Source organism: Eptatretus burgeri, chromosome 3, assembly GCF_056783735.1.
Source record: "Eptatretus burgeri isolate ZD-2024b chromosome 3, Ebu_testis_v1, whole genome shotgun sequence".
In the NCBI taxonomy this organism is placed as follows: Eukaryota; Metazoa; Chordata; class Myxini; order Myxiniformes; family Myxinidae; genus Eptatretus; species Eptatretus burgeri.
In genome coordinates this window covers 50,517,651-50,534,386 of record NC_140963.1, presented here as the reverse complement: position 1 = coordinate 50,534,386, position 16,736 = coordinate 50,517,651, and the positions used below count along the sequence as shown (strand labels likewise).

Below are 16,736 nucleotides of genomic sequence, written 5' to 3'. Positions count from 1 at the left end.
CAATTATATTTTTGTTCATTGCCAGTGATCTGAAATTCATAACTGCAATCAAAAACGGTGTACTCCAATTATTTTATAATTTGGGTTCTGGGGTCTCGAGTACCCTTAGGGTTCCAAGGCACCCGGTCTTATCTACAAACGCCAGAAAAAATTTGGTCTTAAGTTGTGGAAATGTTATCAGTAGTGATAGATGGATCATATAAAAAAAGAATTTTGGGGGTACTCGAAAGTGCATATAAATCGCAAATTAGGCCTTAGACCAGTCTTATCTAATTACACCAGACAAATAAGATTAGACCAGTCTTATCTAATTACACCAGACATTTTTTGGTATTAAGTTGTGTTTTTTTGGTCATGCAGGTGATTCAAGCAAAATTAGCTTGAATTGTAGGGGGTACTCAAATTTACAAATAAAAGTGACTTTAGGGTCAACTTTTGGGACCCCCAGGGGCCAAACACCGAGGTTGTGCAACTTAAGACTTCCCATTCATTTATCAGCATGATACTCCAAATCGAATGAGGTAATCAAATAAAATGTACTCAATAGTGCAATTAAACATCTGCTGGCTCCCCAACGAAAGCAAAGGACAGGACGAGTCCTGTCAACGCAGGACGAAAGCCAAGAACCACTGCACCAAGCAGTGCCCCTTCTGCCCTTTTTATAACCTTTCAGCAAGGGCTGGGCCTATTGGTGGATCAAAACAGCATGTTGAGGTAATCTTTTCACAGATTGGTGCATCATCGCTTTCGCCGCACCCATGCCAGACCTCTATGACGATTCCTGCCCAGTTGGTCGCTCAACCATGGCATGCGATGGACCCTCTGTGATTACCATGAGTGGGGGCTCAGGACATGTTTCAGGCATGGGGGCGAACACTGGGAGCTCGTAATTGCTTGTAGGAAGGAACGGAGTGATTATTTAGCAACAGGACACTAATGGCAAATTTGTGTCCTGTTGTCCTGAAGTTTGGATAAAGTCTGGAGAATGCAGGCGCTTGCCATTGTGTCCTGCATTACCTCCCATGTGCTTCCAAGCCACGGCAGCATCTTTGGGGGTAGGTAGCGGGGGTGAACGGGGTTGGGGGGGGGAGGGGAGGGTGTATATGAAGTGAAGCTGGAGGGAGGTGGGTAGTTTGTGTGTGGTGGAGCTGATGTGGTTAATGGGTTGTGAGGTTTTGGAGTCTTGGGGTGATGAATGGTGTGTATGTCTTGATGCAATGTAAATTAATGTGTGAATTGAAAACCAAGTACATAAAAATGTGCACTAAAAATGATGAGGGTTATGTACTTATTGTGTCATCTGAAGGAAGATTATAGGAGGGTTGAGTAAGGGGGCAGTTTGGTCTTGGCGCGTGATTCAAACGAGGTTTTGGTGCGATATGCAAATTAGCCAGCACCCGTGTGCACAGCGTGTGCCACAAAGTTCACAAGTGTTTACAATTACCCCCTCAGAAAAGGGGGGGGACCTATCGAACCCGTTACCAATGCATTCAATCACATTCAACCCACCACACAAGGGGAAGGGACGACTCTGAGCTTGTACTATGGAAATAACTAAACTGAAGGACCTGCATGTTGTGTGCAATTTCCTTCGGCGACAGTTCCTAGAACCGCAACAATATAATGAAACGGAAGACCAAGGAGGTACCCAAAGAAGTAAAGAGCAAATATGGAGTCATCGGTTGGAACCTCGATAGGATTCGGGTTTCAGCCACTACTCCACAACCCTCAAACCTATCCAGGCGCAGCCAAGGGAGCCTTACAGAAAATTTTCTGCAAGAATTCAGAGAGAGCGAGACAGAGCGAGACAGATAATGAAAGAAGAAAAAGCAAGAATTATAATGAAGTGTGAAAGGGACATGGAACAGACGTTGGGACGAACCCGGACAGACAGATTTCAGCAGTTACTCCCCAGGATCAAATACAGCAACATGTACAAGCTTCCAGAGGTCCGTCCCAATGATAAATATATCAAAGGCCCAATCACACTTTCCACTCATAATTGGAGGAAACAGACAATTTTTTTGATCAAAAGATATCACATAATCAATTATTCGTAGCTGTGGCTAGGACTTTGTAATGCGTAACCGCCATGCTCGACCAGACAAAAAAAAAAAAGCTGTATCAAGCTCCACAAGATGAGCCCTTTGCTGAATGAAACCCTACCCGAGTTCCTCTACTGCTGCAGACATTTATAAGTAGCACATACGTGAGACTCAATGCGACAAGTCCCCCTGAGACACCGGACCACGGGTGTGTCGCGTTGAGATTCTGACATATGTACTACTTTTGAATATCTGCAGCTGTGGAGGAACTTCGGTAGGGTTTGAAACAGCAAAGGGTGGACCTTGTGTAGCTTTTCTTGGTTGCTTTATGCAGCTTTCTTTGGATGGAAGAGCATGGGGGTTAATTTATTGAAATCCAAGCCACCTGAGGTAATTAATTACATGAGAGCTGATTGGATTCCCTCCAATTATGGCTGGGAGATATATACAGTATGTGTGTGTGTGTGTGTGTGTGTGTGTATATATATATATATATATATATATATATATATATATATATATATATATATATATATATATATATATATATATATATATATACACAGCTCTGGGAAAAAAATAAGAGACCACTCCAAAAAAAATTTAAATCAGCATCTCGACATGTATGGCAGCCATTCCATTCCAGTGTCTGTTGAATTCCAACACAGGCACACCTCATGCAACTTATTGAGGTACTGATTAGGTGATCACCTGAACCGAATCTTATTTAACAAGGAAAAGTATAAAAAACACTGCTGTGGTCATCACTATCCTCTTGCAGTAGGACCAGCTGGATGGCAAAAACAGTGCTCGTAGTACCTCAAAAGTAATTGGAATCAAAAAATAACTATTGACCATGCCAAAAGAGTTTAAAAGAAAAGTTTTGAGTGAGGAAAAGAAGGGTTCAATTCTGGCTTTACTGGCAGAGGGATACAGTGAGCGTCACGTTGCTTCCATCCTTAAAATTTCAAAGACTGCTGTTCATAAGAACAAGGTCAAGCAGCAGACATTGAGGACAACAAAGCTACAGACTGGCAGAGGGCGAAAACGACTTTCCACTGACCGGGATGACCGCCAACTCATTCGAATGTCACTCAACAACCATAGGATGACATCAAGTGACATACGAAAAGAATGGCAAACGGCAGCTGGGGTGAAGTGCACGGCGAGGATGGTTCGAAACAGGCTCCTCGGGGCAGGGCTGAAGTCATGCAAAGCGAGAAAAAAGCCATTCATAAATGAGAAGCAAAGAAGAGCCAGGCTGAGGTTTGCAAAAGACCATAAGGATTGGACCGTAGAGGACTGGGGGAAGTTTATCTTCTCTGATGAGTCCAGTTTTCAGGTTTGCCCAACACCTGGTCGTCTAATGGTTAGACGGAGACCTGGAGAGGCCTACAAGCCACAGTGTCTCGCACCCACTGTGTAATTTGGTGGAGGATCGGTGATGATCTGGGGGTGCTTCAGGAAGGCTGGAATCGGGCAGATTTGTCTTTGTGAAGGACTCATTAATCAAGCCATGTACAAGGTTGGCCTGGAAGAACACTTGCTTCCGTCTGCTCTGACAATGTTCCCCAATTCTGAGAATTGTTTTTTTCCAGCAGGACAATGCTCCATGCCACACAGCCAGATCAATCAAGGTGTGGATGGAGAACCATCAGATGAAGACCCTGTCATGGCCAGCCCAATCTCCAGACCTGAACCCCATTGAAAACCTCTGGAACGTGATCAAGAGGAAGATGGATGGTCACAAGCCATCAAACAAAGCCGAGTTGCTTGAATTTTTGCGCCAGGAATGCCATAAAGTCACCCAACACAATGTGAAAGACTGGTGGAGAACATGCCAAGACGCATGAAAGCTGTGATTGAAAATCAGGGTTATTCCACAAAATATTGATTTCTAAACTCTTCCGACGTTAAAACATGAGGATTGTGTTGTTTAAAAATGAATATGAATTTGTTTTGTTTGTGTTATTTGAGGTCTGAAAACACTGAATCTTTGGTGTTATTTTGACCAGTTGTCATTTTCTGTAAATAAATGCTCTAAATGACAATATTTTTATTCGAAATTTGGGAGAAATGTTGTCAGTAGTTTATATAATAAAACAAAAAAATGTTAATTTTACTCAAACACATACCTATAAATAGTAAAACCAGAAAAACTGATAATTTTGCAGTGGTCTCTTAATTTTTTCGAGAGCTGTATATATATATATATATATATATATATATATATATATATATATATATATATATATATATGTATATATATATATATATATATATATATATATATATATATATATATACATATATATATATATATATACACATACACATACACATACACATACACATACACATACACATACACATACACATACACATACACATACACATACACATACACATACACATACACACACATACACATACACATACACATACACATACACATACACATACACATACACATACACATACACATACACATACACATACACATACACATACACATACACATACACATACACATACACATACACATACACATACATATATATATATATATATATATATATATATATATATATATATATATATATATATATATATATATATACATATATATATATATATATATATATATATATATATATATATATATATATATATATATATATATATATATATATATATATATATATATATATATATATATATATATATATATATATATATACATATATATACATATATATATACATATATATATATATATATATATATATATATATATACATATATATATATATATATATATACATATATACATATATACATATATACATATATATATATATATATATATATATATATATATATATATATATATATATATATATATATATATATATATATATATATATATATATATATATATACATATATATATACATATATATATGTATATGTATATATATATATATATATATATATATATATATATATATATACATATATATTTCGAGCCTGGTGTTGGCGTAGTGGTTAGGGTAGCGGCTTGGGATCCAAAAGGTCCTGAGTTCAAGCCCTGTTGGCCGCTTGAATTAATACACACCACGAGGTTGACTCAGCCTGTCATCCTTCCGAGGTCGGCAAAGTGAGTACCAGTGTACTGGGCCCGGTGTATGCCCCGGTTAAAATAGGTGTACCATATCCCTGTGTCGTAAGAGGCGACCAGGGTTGCGTCAGAAAGGGCATCCGGCGTAAAACCTGTGCCAAATCATTATGTGGATCATAACGGATGATCCGCTGTGGCGACCCCTAACGGGAGCAGCCGAAAGAAGAAGAAGATGTGTATTTATATGTATGTATATATATTGTTACTAATCTGCCCCGCCCAGCGTGCGAACGACTGCTTTAGCCAATGGCGGCCATCTCGCCCACCGGACGGACAATTCAGTCGTGACTTTCTGGAACAACGCCAGAAACCAGTCATGGGTGGGTTTTTAATCCCACCATGGCCCGTCCGTATTCTACCAGCGTGAAATAGGGTCAATCGCCGAATATCGATAGACCTAAGTACTTGCGCGGATAACCTACCGAGGGACCGTATCTCGGCGAAGGCCTGCTTGGACACGAACCGCTTAAGCGGTCCGTTCTGTTCTGGGATAACCGAGCGGGTATTATCGCCAGACCTCGCCGTACCCGATTATATTTATCGGTATTCAAAACCCAACTCGTATTCCGAGAGCGAGATAGCGGTTCAATGGGGGAAAAAAGGACACAACAAACTGGTTAACATTCACACAAGCACATTAATTATTTTCCACACGTATACAGTCATGCAGGTATGGAATTAAATACTGCAAAAGCAAAAAGTGCTACGACCGTCTATGAGCAATTATGTACAGTCACTTAACAGGTTTTACTTACAAGACACTGCACCACAACATGCATTCGAAAACAAAACCCCAGGAAAAAGACCACCCCCATAGACAAGGGAGTCAGACTGGGCCGGTGGGCCTTTATAACGTGGAACCGTGTTGACCGCAGAGGCTCCGCGAGGCCGCGCAGGTTACCTTCCTCGTTGGGCGACCCACGACGCTCCTTCCCCATTGCAGCTAGCGTAACCACGGTCCGGCCCAGGCCTGGTGGTACGGGCCCCGGCCGGCAACGCCTGAGAGGAACGAACGGGCCTTTGCTCTCTTTGAGTTGATGCTCTGTAAGAACCCGTCCGTTCCTCAGCGATGCTCGGACTGTCCCGAAGCCCGATCACCTCGGACCGTCTCGCGCTGGCGGGCGAGCTCTCTCCGGCTCGTACACGTTCCGCAGCTCTGCGTGGCACAGCAGGCTTAGCCGCGCTCCCCATTCGCGCCTCCTCCGTTCTTCTCAGCTTCTCCAGCTACTGCAGGCTTCAGACTTCCACGCGGCTCCTCGACCTCTCCAGACTGCTTGAACTGGCGCTCTGCGCGGCCTTTTATAGGGCTGGTGAGACGAGATCTGATCTCTGCACTCTCACCTCTGACCTCTGACCTCTGTGCGGAAAGCGGATGTTGTGGAAATCACCGGCCCTCTGGATCCGATTCTCCGAGAGCGAGCCGACGTGTTTGAAATCATCACCCTTCGACCCCCACAGGCCCCGCCCCTTTCTCTCCTGTGATCCGTTTTTCGAGGTGAAGCTTTTACAGAGCGGACGTGCGTGGAATCACCGTTGCTTGCGCTCACAACGAAACCCCCCGCGTCGGTTGTTGCGACGCTGTTCGCTGGGGACTCGCCGTGGCTGGTGCAAAGATGTGTTTGTTTCGGAGACGAAGGTGAGGCGATGTTTTTGGTGTGGAGATGTTGACAGTTGCTGGCGGAGTGGTGAGGATGGCGTGGTTGTTGAGAGGCAGGTGTGGTTGTGGTTGTGAAGCGGTTGATGAGAGTGATGTTGGTGGTTGGTCCCAAATAACGATAGTAAAGAAAAACGGCTAACTGAAGATTCACAGCCCTGATAACACGAATAAATCTCATTAAACAACGGTGGGGAAATCTAACTGAACACAGACTTATCGATCTAACTGAACTGAGGACCTTTATGGTGTTCTCTGAATTTCCACAGCCGTAACAAAATATATATATATATATATATATATATATTTATATATACACACACACACACACACACACACACACACACACACACACACACACACACACACACACACACACACACACACACACACACCACTCGCAGGGTACCCGTCATTGATGGTTTCGTCGTCGTCGTCGTCGTCGTCGTCTCACTTCAAATGAGCAAGATGTATCATCTCACATGAGTGTGTATTGGTAGAAACGGGAATTTAGTGTAAATATTCAGTGTGCAGATATCACCGTAATTTGAGCTGGTAACCTTGGCAACCTCGTTCCTTTCCACAAGTGAAGATTTCCAATCCTTGCTTGTTGTACCTCCGAAGTACTGCTTGGGAGTGAGGGTGATATTATGAAAGCTCGGCTGGGAAACAAATTTAGCCACGTTTTGGGCCTACCGCCTGATGTGGAAGATCACCAAAGTTCCGTCCATGCCAACCTACCACCTACAGGCATCTACCCCTCTCCACATTGCTTCTTCAGTCCCCAACCTGCCGCCTCTCACTATACTCCCCATAGCTTTGCTTTTGGCAATTTCCATTCAGTCCTTCTCACAGCATTTCATTCTGGTTTCCCATTCAATGATCCATAGATCAGTGGTTTCAATTTCACTTTTCTACATTAGTTTCACTTTGGGATATCGGTTTCGATTTGTCATCTCAACTTGTGATGCAACGCGAATGGTGCACGAAAATCCCTTCATTTGGAAAGATTCTGGGATGAAGGTTCAAGTTTAGAACAACTTTGTCGAGGTTTGTAATTTAATTAGAGTTAAGTATGGGGTGTTCGTCGAATTGCTTTCAGTTACAACATCTTTTAAATGTTTATATAATAATGCTCCACTGTTCAATAAAGAATTTGAATTGGTGTAAGGAAGAGATTCATGAAGTGTGTGCTCGTGCGTCAGTGCTCGCACCTCCTTTTAAGTTGAAATGTAATGATTGTATAACATTTGTTTACCAGGTCATTCTCAGCAGAAGCTTCACTACGCAGATACACCTCGAGTTCCAGATTGCACAAGCCTGCCCTCCACTGCCTCGGCCTTGTTGAATGATGGGCAAAACTCGCACACACAAGGTAAGACAGTAGCAAATGGAGTATTTGGCAAAACATTTCATCAAACGTGTTCTCATAACTATAACAGCATGCAGTGCATGTTAATGTTGGGAGATGATTTTGGAAAAAAGTAATATTTGGATGTTTTAACATGGTTTTAGCTTCATCCTTTAACATTTAAATGTCAGTACTACAGTGTCAACAGGTATCATTGTAGATATCATTGTTGTGCTTGTATTTGCTGATGGACGTCCACACATGGCCTTTGCTGATTGATTAGTTTCCACTCCTGCACAGAGTAATTGTAACAAAATCCTTGGCAGTTTCCTCTGCTTCCGAGGTGATGTGGAACTTTACCCTGTCCTTCCTTATTCTGCTTTCCATCTTTTCCCCTCACCCTGTTGCGAGGTCACTTGGGTTTTCTTATGCCAAGGTGCAGTTTTCTGCTGCTGCTACTTCTCTCCGATATCTGGTTTTTGTTTCCTGAACTTTTCAAAGCCTTGCATGAGTTAATGCCAGTTGTAAGGCTGTAAGCAGTGGAGTTTCACAATAAAAAGCGACGCTTTCAGCTTCTCACTTGTAGAGAAGCATCTGTCAGAACATCTTGTGTGATAAAGAATCTGAGGAATGATTTTTGTTCATGTGTTTGAGTCTGGTTCAAAAAAAATGTCCCTTCTGTTCTATGAGCTGCACTCTCAGTTGTTGTACGACTCCCAATTGAGTTGCTATCCATAGAGTTAAAATTTCTTTGAATTGTTTCTTCGAAAGTTGCATCACTTTTATTCGCTTCCTGGTTACCGGTGATGGTTACGTGATGTTGCTCTTTATAATGGCTATCAATCGACATTATACAAGTCGTACACAACCTTTGCTGCTTTGGAACCATTTGCACCATGCTCGTCTTGTTGTCCACATTAAATAGGTATTGTGGGGTAGAAAAATGCTTTCCACTCTACTCGTAAGATGTTAATCTCTCTTAACATGACGCACTCTTTATTGCACTCTTTGTTCCCAGCGCTGCCTGTGTGGGTGAGCTTTTCCGGGCGGTGGTTTCGGCCGTGAAAGAGTAACAAACAAACGCACAAGCAAAATTATTTACAAGATTTCAACTTTTTCAATGCACATGTGCCTACGTATTTTCTTTTTTTGTTTTTTTTTTCCCTCATGCAGCACCTTGTGGGGCCGGTGGGGGGGGCGGAAGGGGTTGTATCCATGACCTGGAACCCCCAACAACTGGGTACCCCCAACATGTTTGCAAAATCTGTTGGAGATTGGCCCAGCTGTTTTATTATTATTTTTTCCCATTATTTTCAGATGTGCACACGAGACAGAAATAATTTCCTTGTGGAGGGTAATTTTTGGGGGAATTTTTTTGGTGCACATCATGACTCGAGGTACCCCCAACACGTTTACAAAATTTGGTGGAGATTGGCCCAGTTGTTTTTATTCTATGATTTCCATAACTACACAAACATACCAGCAGAAACTTTCCTAGAAAGGGGGGGGGGGAGGGGAGATTTTGTATTTGGGGGTAGTTGCTCGCTGAAAACCTTGCCTAGTTTCTGAAGTTCCTACACTCAAAATTTGGTGCCTCTTGGTGCTATGGTTCAGCCGTGATAGAGCTACGGTTCACACACACAAACACACAAACACTTGAAAATATTTATTTTATATCTATTTTTACTCCTTATCTCTGATAATACAGTTGAATGTTATTGAGCCACATCCTAGTCTAACTTGATTGTGCAGAGGTAGCACAAACTGTCTATTCTAGGTTACATTCCTGATCCAGCTATGAACTATTGAATTGGTGCTTCACATGTTTTTTTTGTATACTTGATTGAGACTCGTGGAAGGGCTAGAGTGGAATGGAAGGAAACAAAATGGAAAGTGGGAAACACCAACAGCAGGGTAGATGTGAGAGTGAGATCAAGGGGAGGGTGAGGACACATGGCATGAACAAGCTGCACACAAAAACTGAATGAAGTACAGCAAGACTAGGAAGGGAAATGCGGGGATGAAATGGAAATGAAACAAATTAACCGAAAACTCGCGAACGAAAATTGTTGAGGGAGAGGGGAGGAAATCACAATAACTTGGAAATGGGGAGTGCTTGGGTGAACGTGTTTTATCTGTTATAGCTGAAAGGCATATTCCACGTGTTGTAGCAGCTCTTGATTCTGTGTCTGATCAGCTCCTGAGGTTGAGTGTTGATGTATCATAAAATGTGCTGTTCCTCAAATGAATGTTAAGCTGGGCATCCTGTCTGCTAGCATTGCATGGTGGACATCAAAGATCTAATGATGTCTTTTATGAAGAGCTTGAGTGTTATTGCTGACACCCTCAACAAATTATTAATCCCTGTAAGTATCACCTTCAGTCAAATATCAGGCATGGCCAGCCCATTCATGAAAGATTTGGGTTAAAAATATTCTCTGGCCTCATCCCTTGAGAAAGTGGGAATAGTTGAGGCCATTAAAGATTGGGGCCTTCTGAAGCCATGCATCCTCAGCTAAGGAGTCCGTTTGCTTGTGGAAATGTCGGCAGTGTGTGTTTTACTTCGTAAGAATGCTGCCAGTAATGCCATGTATTACAGGTTATATGTGTTTCATGAGCTTATCGGCTACCCTGGTTAAGATGGGCATAATGGTACTGTTATTTGCTCCACTGAAGAAGCACTTCCTGCCAGTTTTGACTTGCATAGGGCAACTTGCTGCAGTGGTATTAAAACTGAAGAACTCCAAAATCAAAATCTCACTGCTCCTTGAAAAAAGTCTTTCGTAGGTCAATGTTTTGGTGCTTAATATATATATATATATATATATATATATATATATATATATATATATATATATATATATATATATATATATATATATATATATCTTAAATGGAAAGGACTGCAGTATTTCCATCATTTCCAAAGGTTGCCGCCAATACTGCTCTTTGGTGTTGCCTTTTGAACGAAAAAGGTTGTTTGTCACAGTTTTAATGTTGTCAGTTTGACTGGACGCATGCTAGTCTCAAAGCAACCACTGTGGTTTTTTTATTTTTTTTGAAACTGATTGGCCGTCTGTGCTGTTTTGATGTGTGTGTGTGTTTGTCTTTGCTGGACTCGTCCAATATTAATGTCCTTTTAAAATCCTCTTTAAAAACTTATAATATGGTTGTTTGAGAATAAATAGACTCTCTCTGAACTCCCACTGAACTATTTCTAATTGTTTGCTGATTGTTGTGTATACTGCTTTTTGCTATTTTTTTGAGTTTGAGAAAATGCAGTTTGCTATTTTTCTCTGATTTTCATCATCATGAGGACCTTTAGCATTGTCCTCAAGAAATCACGTTGTCTCCCATTCATTGCCTACCAATAAGAAACATAATCTTACTTTTAGCACCAGCATTCTTTGATGCCCCATCCCCCCTTCTTTGTCCCCTTTGACCCCTCCACCCCTTGGGCAGGCCATGATACGGAGCAGGACTCGGCTGTGCAGGAGACGGCAGATGCTTTGATGGCACGTCTGGGTCTTCTCCTGGGAAGCAAGGGTGGAAGTGCACCAGAGCGGAGAGAGAAGGTGAGTGGTACAACCCTCTAGAGCCATAATGCTTCAGGCCTTGTGCACAGAAACTGTGCAGGCATTGTGCGTATGAGCCGTCAGGTCACACCAACTTGATTGCACTTTGTTTGAAAGACTACAAGATGATGTTTGAAGAAAAACGTATTCTAGGGCTAAAGTTTTTTTTTTTTTTTTTTTAATCTCTTGAAGGCTTTGGAATTTGTGGTGTTTTGCACAAGGCATGATCCTCGTCAGGGATGTTTGATTTGATAAGGGTTAGAGAAAAGTGGAGTGGATGGGGAATCTATATTTTAAAAGCTTATTTTAATATTTGTTGGTTAAATTTGCCAGGAATGCTTGCCGCCTCTGTTGGAATTTTCCCATTGTTGAAAATGACATTCGTATGAAAACACATTATTGTAAAACAGCTGTTGTACACTTTCAAGTCGCATGCCTTTTTGAAAACCATCTGCCTGATTGCGACTCGTATTACATCGATGTCGAATAATGTCGTGTTTCTGCTCCGTTGGTCTGAACGACTCAAAAGGCATCACATAACGCTTCTCATGCTATGTGGAGAAATGTTGCAAATTGTTTTCACGGCATAACTTCCTCCATTTTTGGCTCTTTCTAGAGTCTGAGAAATGTCCATTGTTTTCTCACTTGCTTGAACCACTTTTTTGCTTTTAACTGATGAAATAGAACAAGTTTTTTTTGATTTTGAGAAGACTGGGCATGTAATGGGATATACAGATCTGCTAGACATGTGTCTTTGTGCAGATGTCTACTTTGTTTTTTTGTTTTTTTTTACCTCGAAGTTTGTTGACTATACCATGAATTTTAATTCCTTTCATTCATTGACGCTAGGTGCTTTCACCCCCATTCCCCTGGAGAAGTGTTTTCAGTGCAATTCCATTTGAATTGTCAAATTTCCAAAACGTTATCTTTCTGTGTACACAGTTTTGGAATTATTTATTTATTATCCGCTTGGATTTTCCCCTTTTTGATTTCCATTGGCATACCTGGGTATATCACGATAAGGAGATAATTAGCCTTTTTGGCCTCGTATTGATTGAATGCAAAATAAAGCATTCCCGTAAGTGTGTTTTGAATTGAAACACCAAATTCCATCTCTATGTTTATCAGAGTTGTAGATTGCTTCCATTGAATTGTAATGCTACTGTTATGCATATATATTATTGCTATCCCTGACAATCAATTCCATAATTCTTTTCTGTAGATTCCATAATTGTTTTCTGTAGTTTTTGAATTTGTAGCTCGTGCAGTGAGCCACAATTTTTACTGCATTGCAGTTACTGTCCTGGTGATTTTGAGTCTGTTGTAATTAGTCTCGCCCAGAAGGGGTTGCGAGACTAATTACAACGTGTCTGTCTGTCTTGTCTGTGTCTATATATTTTTGCTTTAATTGTTTTTCTCTACAACCGCTTGTCCGATCGATACTAAACTTTTAACATAAAGAGGGACTCCCATGGAGGATATTTTATTAATGTCTCTGACATCATAGGTCACATGGTATGGCAGCCTTATTGGATTAAAATAAAAATAAAAATTCCCCCAGAACCGCTTTGCCATTCTTTTAATGTGTCATGCTTTTCACAAAGCCGAGCTTTTTTCCCCCAGAAATTCAAAACTTCATACATATGATCGACAAGCCATGGGGAATATAGTTTTAAATCTTTTTCATATTCATCTTGATTGATGCAATTTAGCCTTAATGTGCACAAAAGTGATCATTAAATGTCCTTATAATCAATCGGTCTGTACTATCAAAGGACCTGTGTGTGTGTCTGTGCGTGGGAGTTCCACCCATTGGTTGGATAGTTCGCCTGACTCCACCTGCTATTTCTGTACTACCGCTGCCACATTTCTATACTCCGTATAGGTCTTCTGAGGTTTCATTGGCCTCTTTTGCAAGGCGTGCTCTTTCTGACTCTCACAGCTTTATGCTATCTCTAATTCAATATCTGATTTCATTTTTCATCTTGGCTAAGATGTTTTAAGATTCGGTTGCAAAAAACGTGAAAAAAATCAAGATATTGATGTTTTCAAAGGCAAAATGCAATTTAAGAGGTGTTTCGGGAGGGGAGAGAGGAGGGAAGAGGAGCGGGAGAGAGAGAGAGAGGTATGTATGTATATATTGTTGTGAATTCGCGCCCCGCCGGTGTGCGAACGACCGCGTGTAGCCAATAGCGGCCGCTTCGCCCACCGAACGTGCAATTCAGTCGTGACCCTCTCGGAATAACGCCGGGAGCTAGTCACGGGTGGGGGTTTAACCTCACCACAACTCAGTCCGCATTCGACCCGCGCGAAATAGGGTCCGATCGCTGAATGGTCGATTTACCGAAATACCCGCACTGATAGTGTACCGAGGAGTTGTACCACGCCACAGGTCGACTCCGGACACAAACCGCTTAAGCGGCTCGTTCTGTGCTACAGGGATAACCGAGCGGAGTTATCGTCGACCTTGACGGTTCAGATTAGTTACCGGGTGTTTTCAACCCACTATTAATCCCTTACGTGATGCAAGATGGAGATTCAAACAAAGGAAAGGACGCAGCGAAACGGGGAACAATTGGACCAGCACATTTATTCCGCGCCACACGGCAGCACGGAAGGCACGTATATTACAGTCAAGCAAGAAAACACAATAAAAGCAAGTGAAGAGACACACGCAGATCTGCAACCGAATAATGCAATTCACACAGCAACACTTAAAACAGTTCTACTTCACCAGACTGGTGCCACACACACACACACGTTTATACAGAACCCAAAAGAAATGGAAGTCGTGAGTTCCCTGAGCGTGTCGAGTCCTTGGCGACCGTAACTCTGAGTCCCTCCGGCGTGGTCCACTGGGCTCGTGCCTCGCGCCTGCACGTGTCGTCCGCTCGACAGGAACGAACGAACAGAACCTCAACCTCTTCCTCCAAACGAACGAACTAAGAGCAAGGACTCCAACAACTCTCGACAATTCTCCTCCAGGGACAAGGGGACAGGGACTCTCCCCGCCCACCCTTTTCTAGGGTCCGGTTCCGCCCCGCCCCGTTCTTGGCTCCTCCTTCCTTCGAGACGCTTCCAGAAAATGCCTCGAAGGGGGGCGTTCCTCTCCCCCGGCCTCGTCACACCGCGCATCTGCCAATCGGGAGAGGACGCGCCACCCCCTCCCCCTTTCTCACCAAGCGTGGGAAAAAATGGCAGGAAAACCCCACAGGCATTGTTGGTTTTCTTCTCCACGCGCCGTACGACGAGGGAAGGAAGATTCGGGCGGGAGATATTGGCGGGAGATGCCCCTTCGCACCATTGTTGCTGCTGCCACTCCGCTCCTTTCATCCGTCCCGCGGAGATCGTGACCGCACGGTGCTCGTTGAATGGGGAGTGGCGAAGATGGTTGTAGCGTAGTTGTGGAAGGTGGCGTCGTGGCGTGAATGGCGTGATTGTTGGCGTCGTGGAGTGAATGGCGTGATCGTTGAGATGTTGGTTGTGGCGATGTTCATTGTTGTTCTTGCACCAAAATAACGGCAACAATAGAAAAACGGCTAACTAAAGCGTCGCAGCCCGAAATAATCACACATATTCCCTCTAAACAACGGGTTTGGGCTAACTACACATGGACTTATCGATATATCTCACCTGAGGACCCTTTATGGTGTATTGCGAATTTCCACAGCCGTAACAATATATAATAATATATATATATATATATAATAATATATATTATTATATTGTTACAGATGTCCGCCCACCGGTGTACGGGCGGCCGCGTTGAGCTAATAGCGGCCGCGCTCGCCCACCGACGTAGCAATCGAGTCGCAGCTTTCGGATCAACGCCGAAATCCAGCTCCGGGTGTATCTTTAATCACACCACAGCCGAGTCAATACTCGACCCGCGTTACAGGGTCTGATCGCCGAATGGTCGATTTACCTCGTTAATCGCGCGGGCAGACTACCGAGGGACTGTACCTCAACGGGGCCTGCTTGGAAACGAGCCGCTTAAACAGCTCGCTCTGTTTTGTGATAACCGAGCGGTGTATTATCGCGAGGCCCCATTGGACTTGATTATCTTATCGGCTATTAAAAAGCCAGCTATATTCCAAACTCAATAATAGCAGTTAAATTAAGGGAAGAGGACGCAACGATCAGGTGAACATTTACACAAGGACTTTTATTACACACATGTAAGCAGTCATGTATGCAACCAATGCACGTATACAAGCAATGCAATTAATGCAATGGGGGTAAGAGACAGGACACGACAAACAAAAAGAACTACAACCGTCTATTTATTACGTACACACATGCACTTAACAGCTCGTCGTGCGGCCCGATCGATCGGGCATAGTCGACAACGCCTCAGAGGAACGAACGGGCCTTTGCTCTTTCAGAGTTGATTCTCTCTTAAGAGCCGTCCGTTCCTCAGCGTCGTTTGGACTGTCCCGGGGCCCGATCACCTCGGACCGTTATGCCGCTGGTTGGCGACTCCTTTCCGGCCTCTCCCCAGCGACCCACAGTTCGGCATGGCACGGCAGGCTGTGCTCCAGGCTCCCGTCTCCTCCGCTCTCTCCAGCTCCTCACCGACTGCAGACTCCAGGCTGACCCAGCTCCCAACGCGACTCCATACAACTCCCCGCTTGGCATCTCTGCGCGCCCTTATATTGGATCCGTGAGGTGAGGTTTTGATCTCTGATCTCTCACCTCTGACCCCCCCGCTGGCTCTGCCCCTTTCGATCTTTTGATCCGAATTGTCGCGAAGCTCGGAGAGAGCGGACGTGGGTGAAATCATCGACCCTGGTGCCAATGAAGGAGTCCCAGCGTCTGTTGGCAGAGATGGTGTTCGTGGGGAATTCGCCGTCGCTGGCAAAAGATGGCAGCGTTTGCGGAGATGAAGGTGAGGGGATGTTGTTCGTTGTTGAGATGTGGTTTTGGAGAT

General features: G+C 43.1%; 1 protein-coding gene across 6 annotated transcripts in view; it reads left to right on the top strand.

Annotated features, from left to right (window-relative positions):
* Positions 1 to 16,736, top strand: part of LOC147029847 (protein TANC1-like) — a 419,064-nt gene that overhangs the window by 177,489 nt on the left and 224,839 nt on the right. For all 6 annotated transcript variants that reach the window (XM_085873244.1, XM_085873249.1, XM_085873243.1 and 3 more), the window contains 2 exons: positions 8,142 to 8,255; positions 11,694 to 11,806. In XM_085873244.1, the coding sequence (XP_085729370.1) occupies positions 8,142 to 8,255; positions 11,694 to 11,806 (227 nt within the window). The remainder of the gene's footprint in view (positions 1 to 8,141; positions 8,256 to 11,693; positions 11,807 to 16,736) is intronic.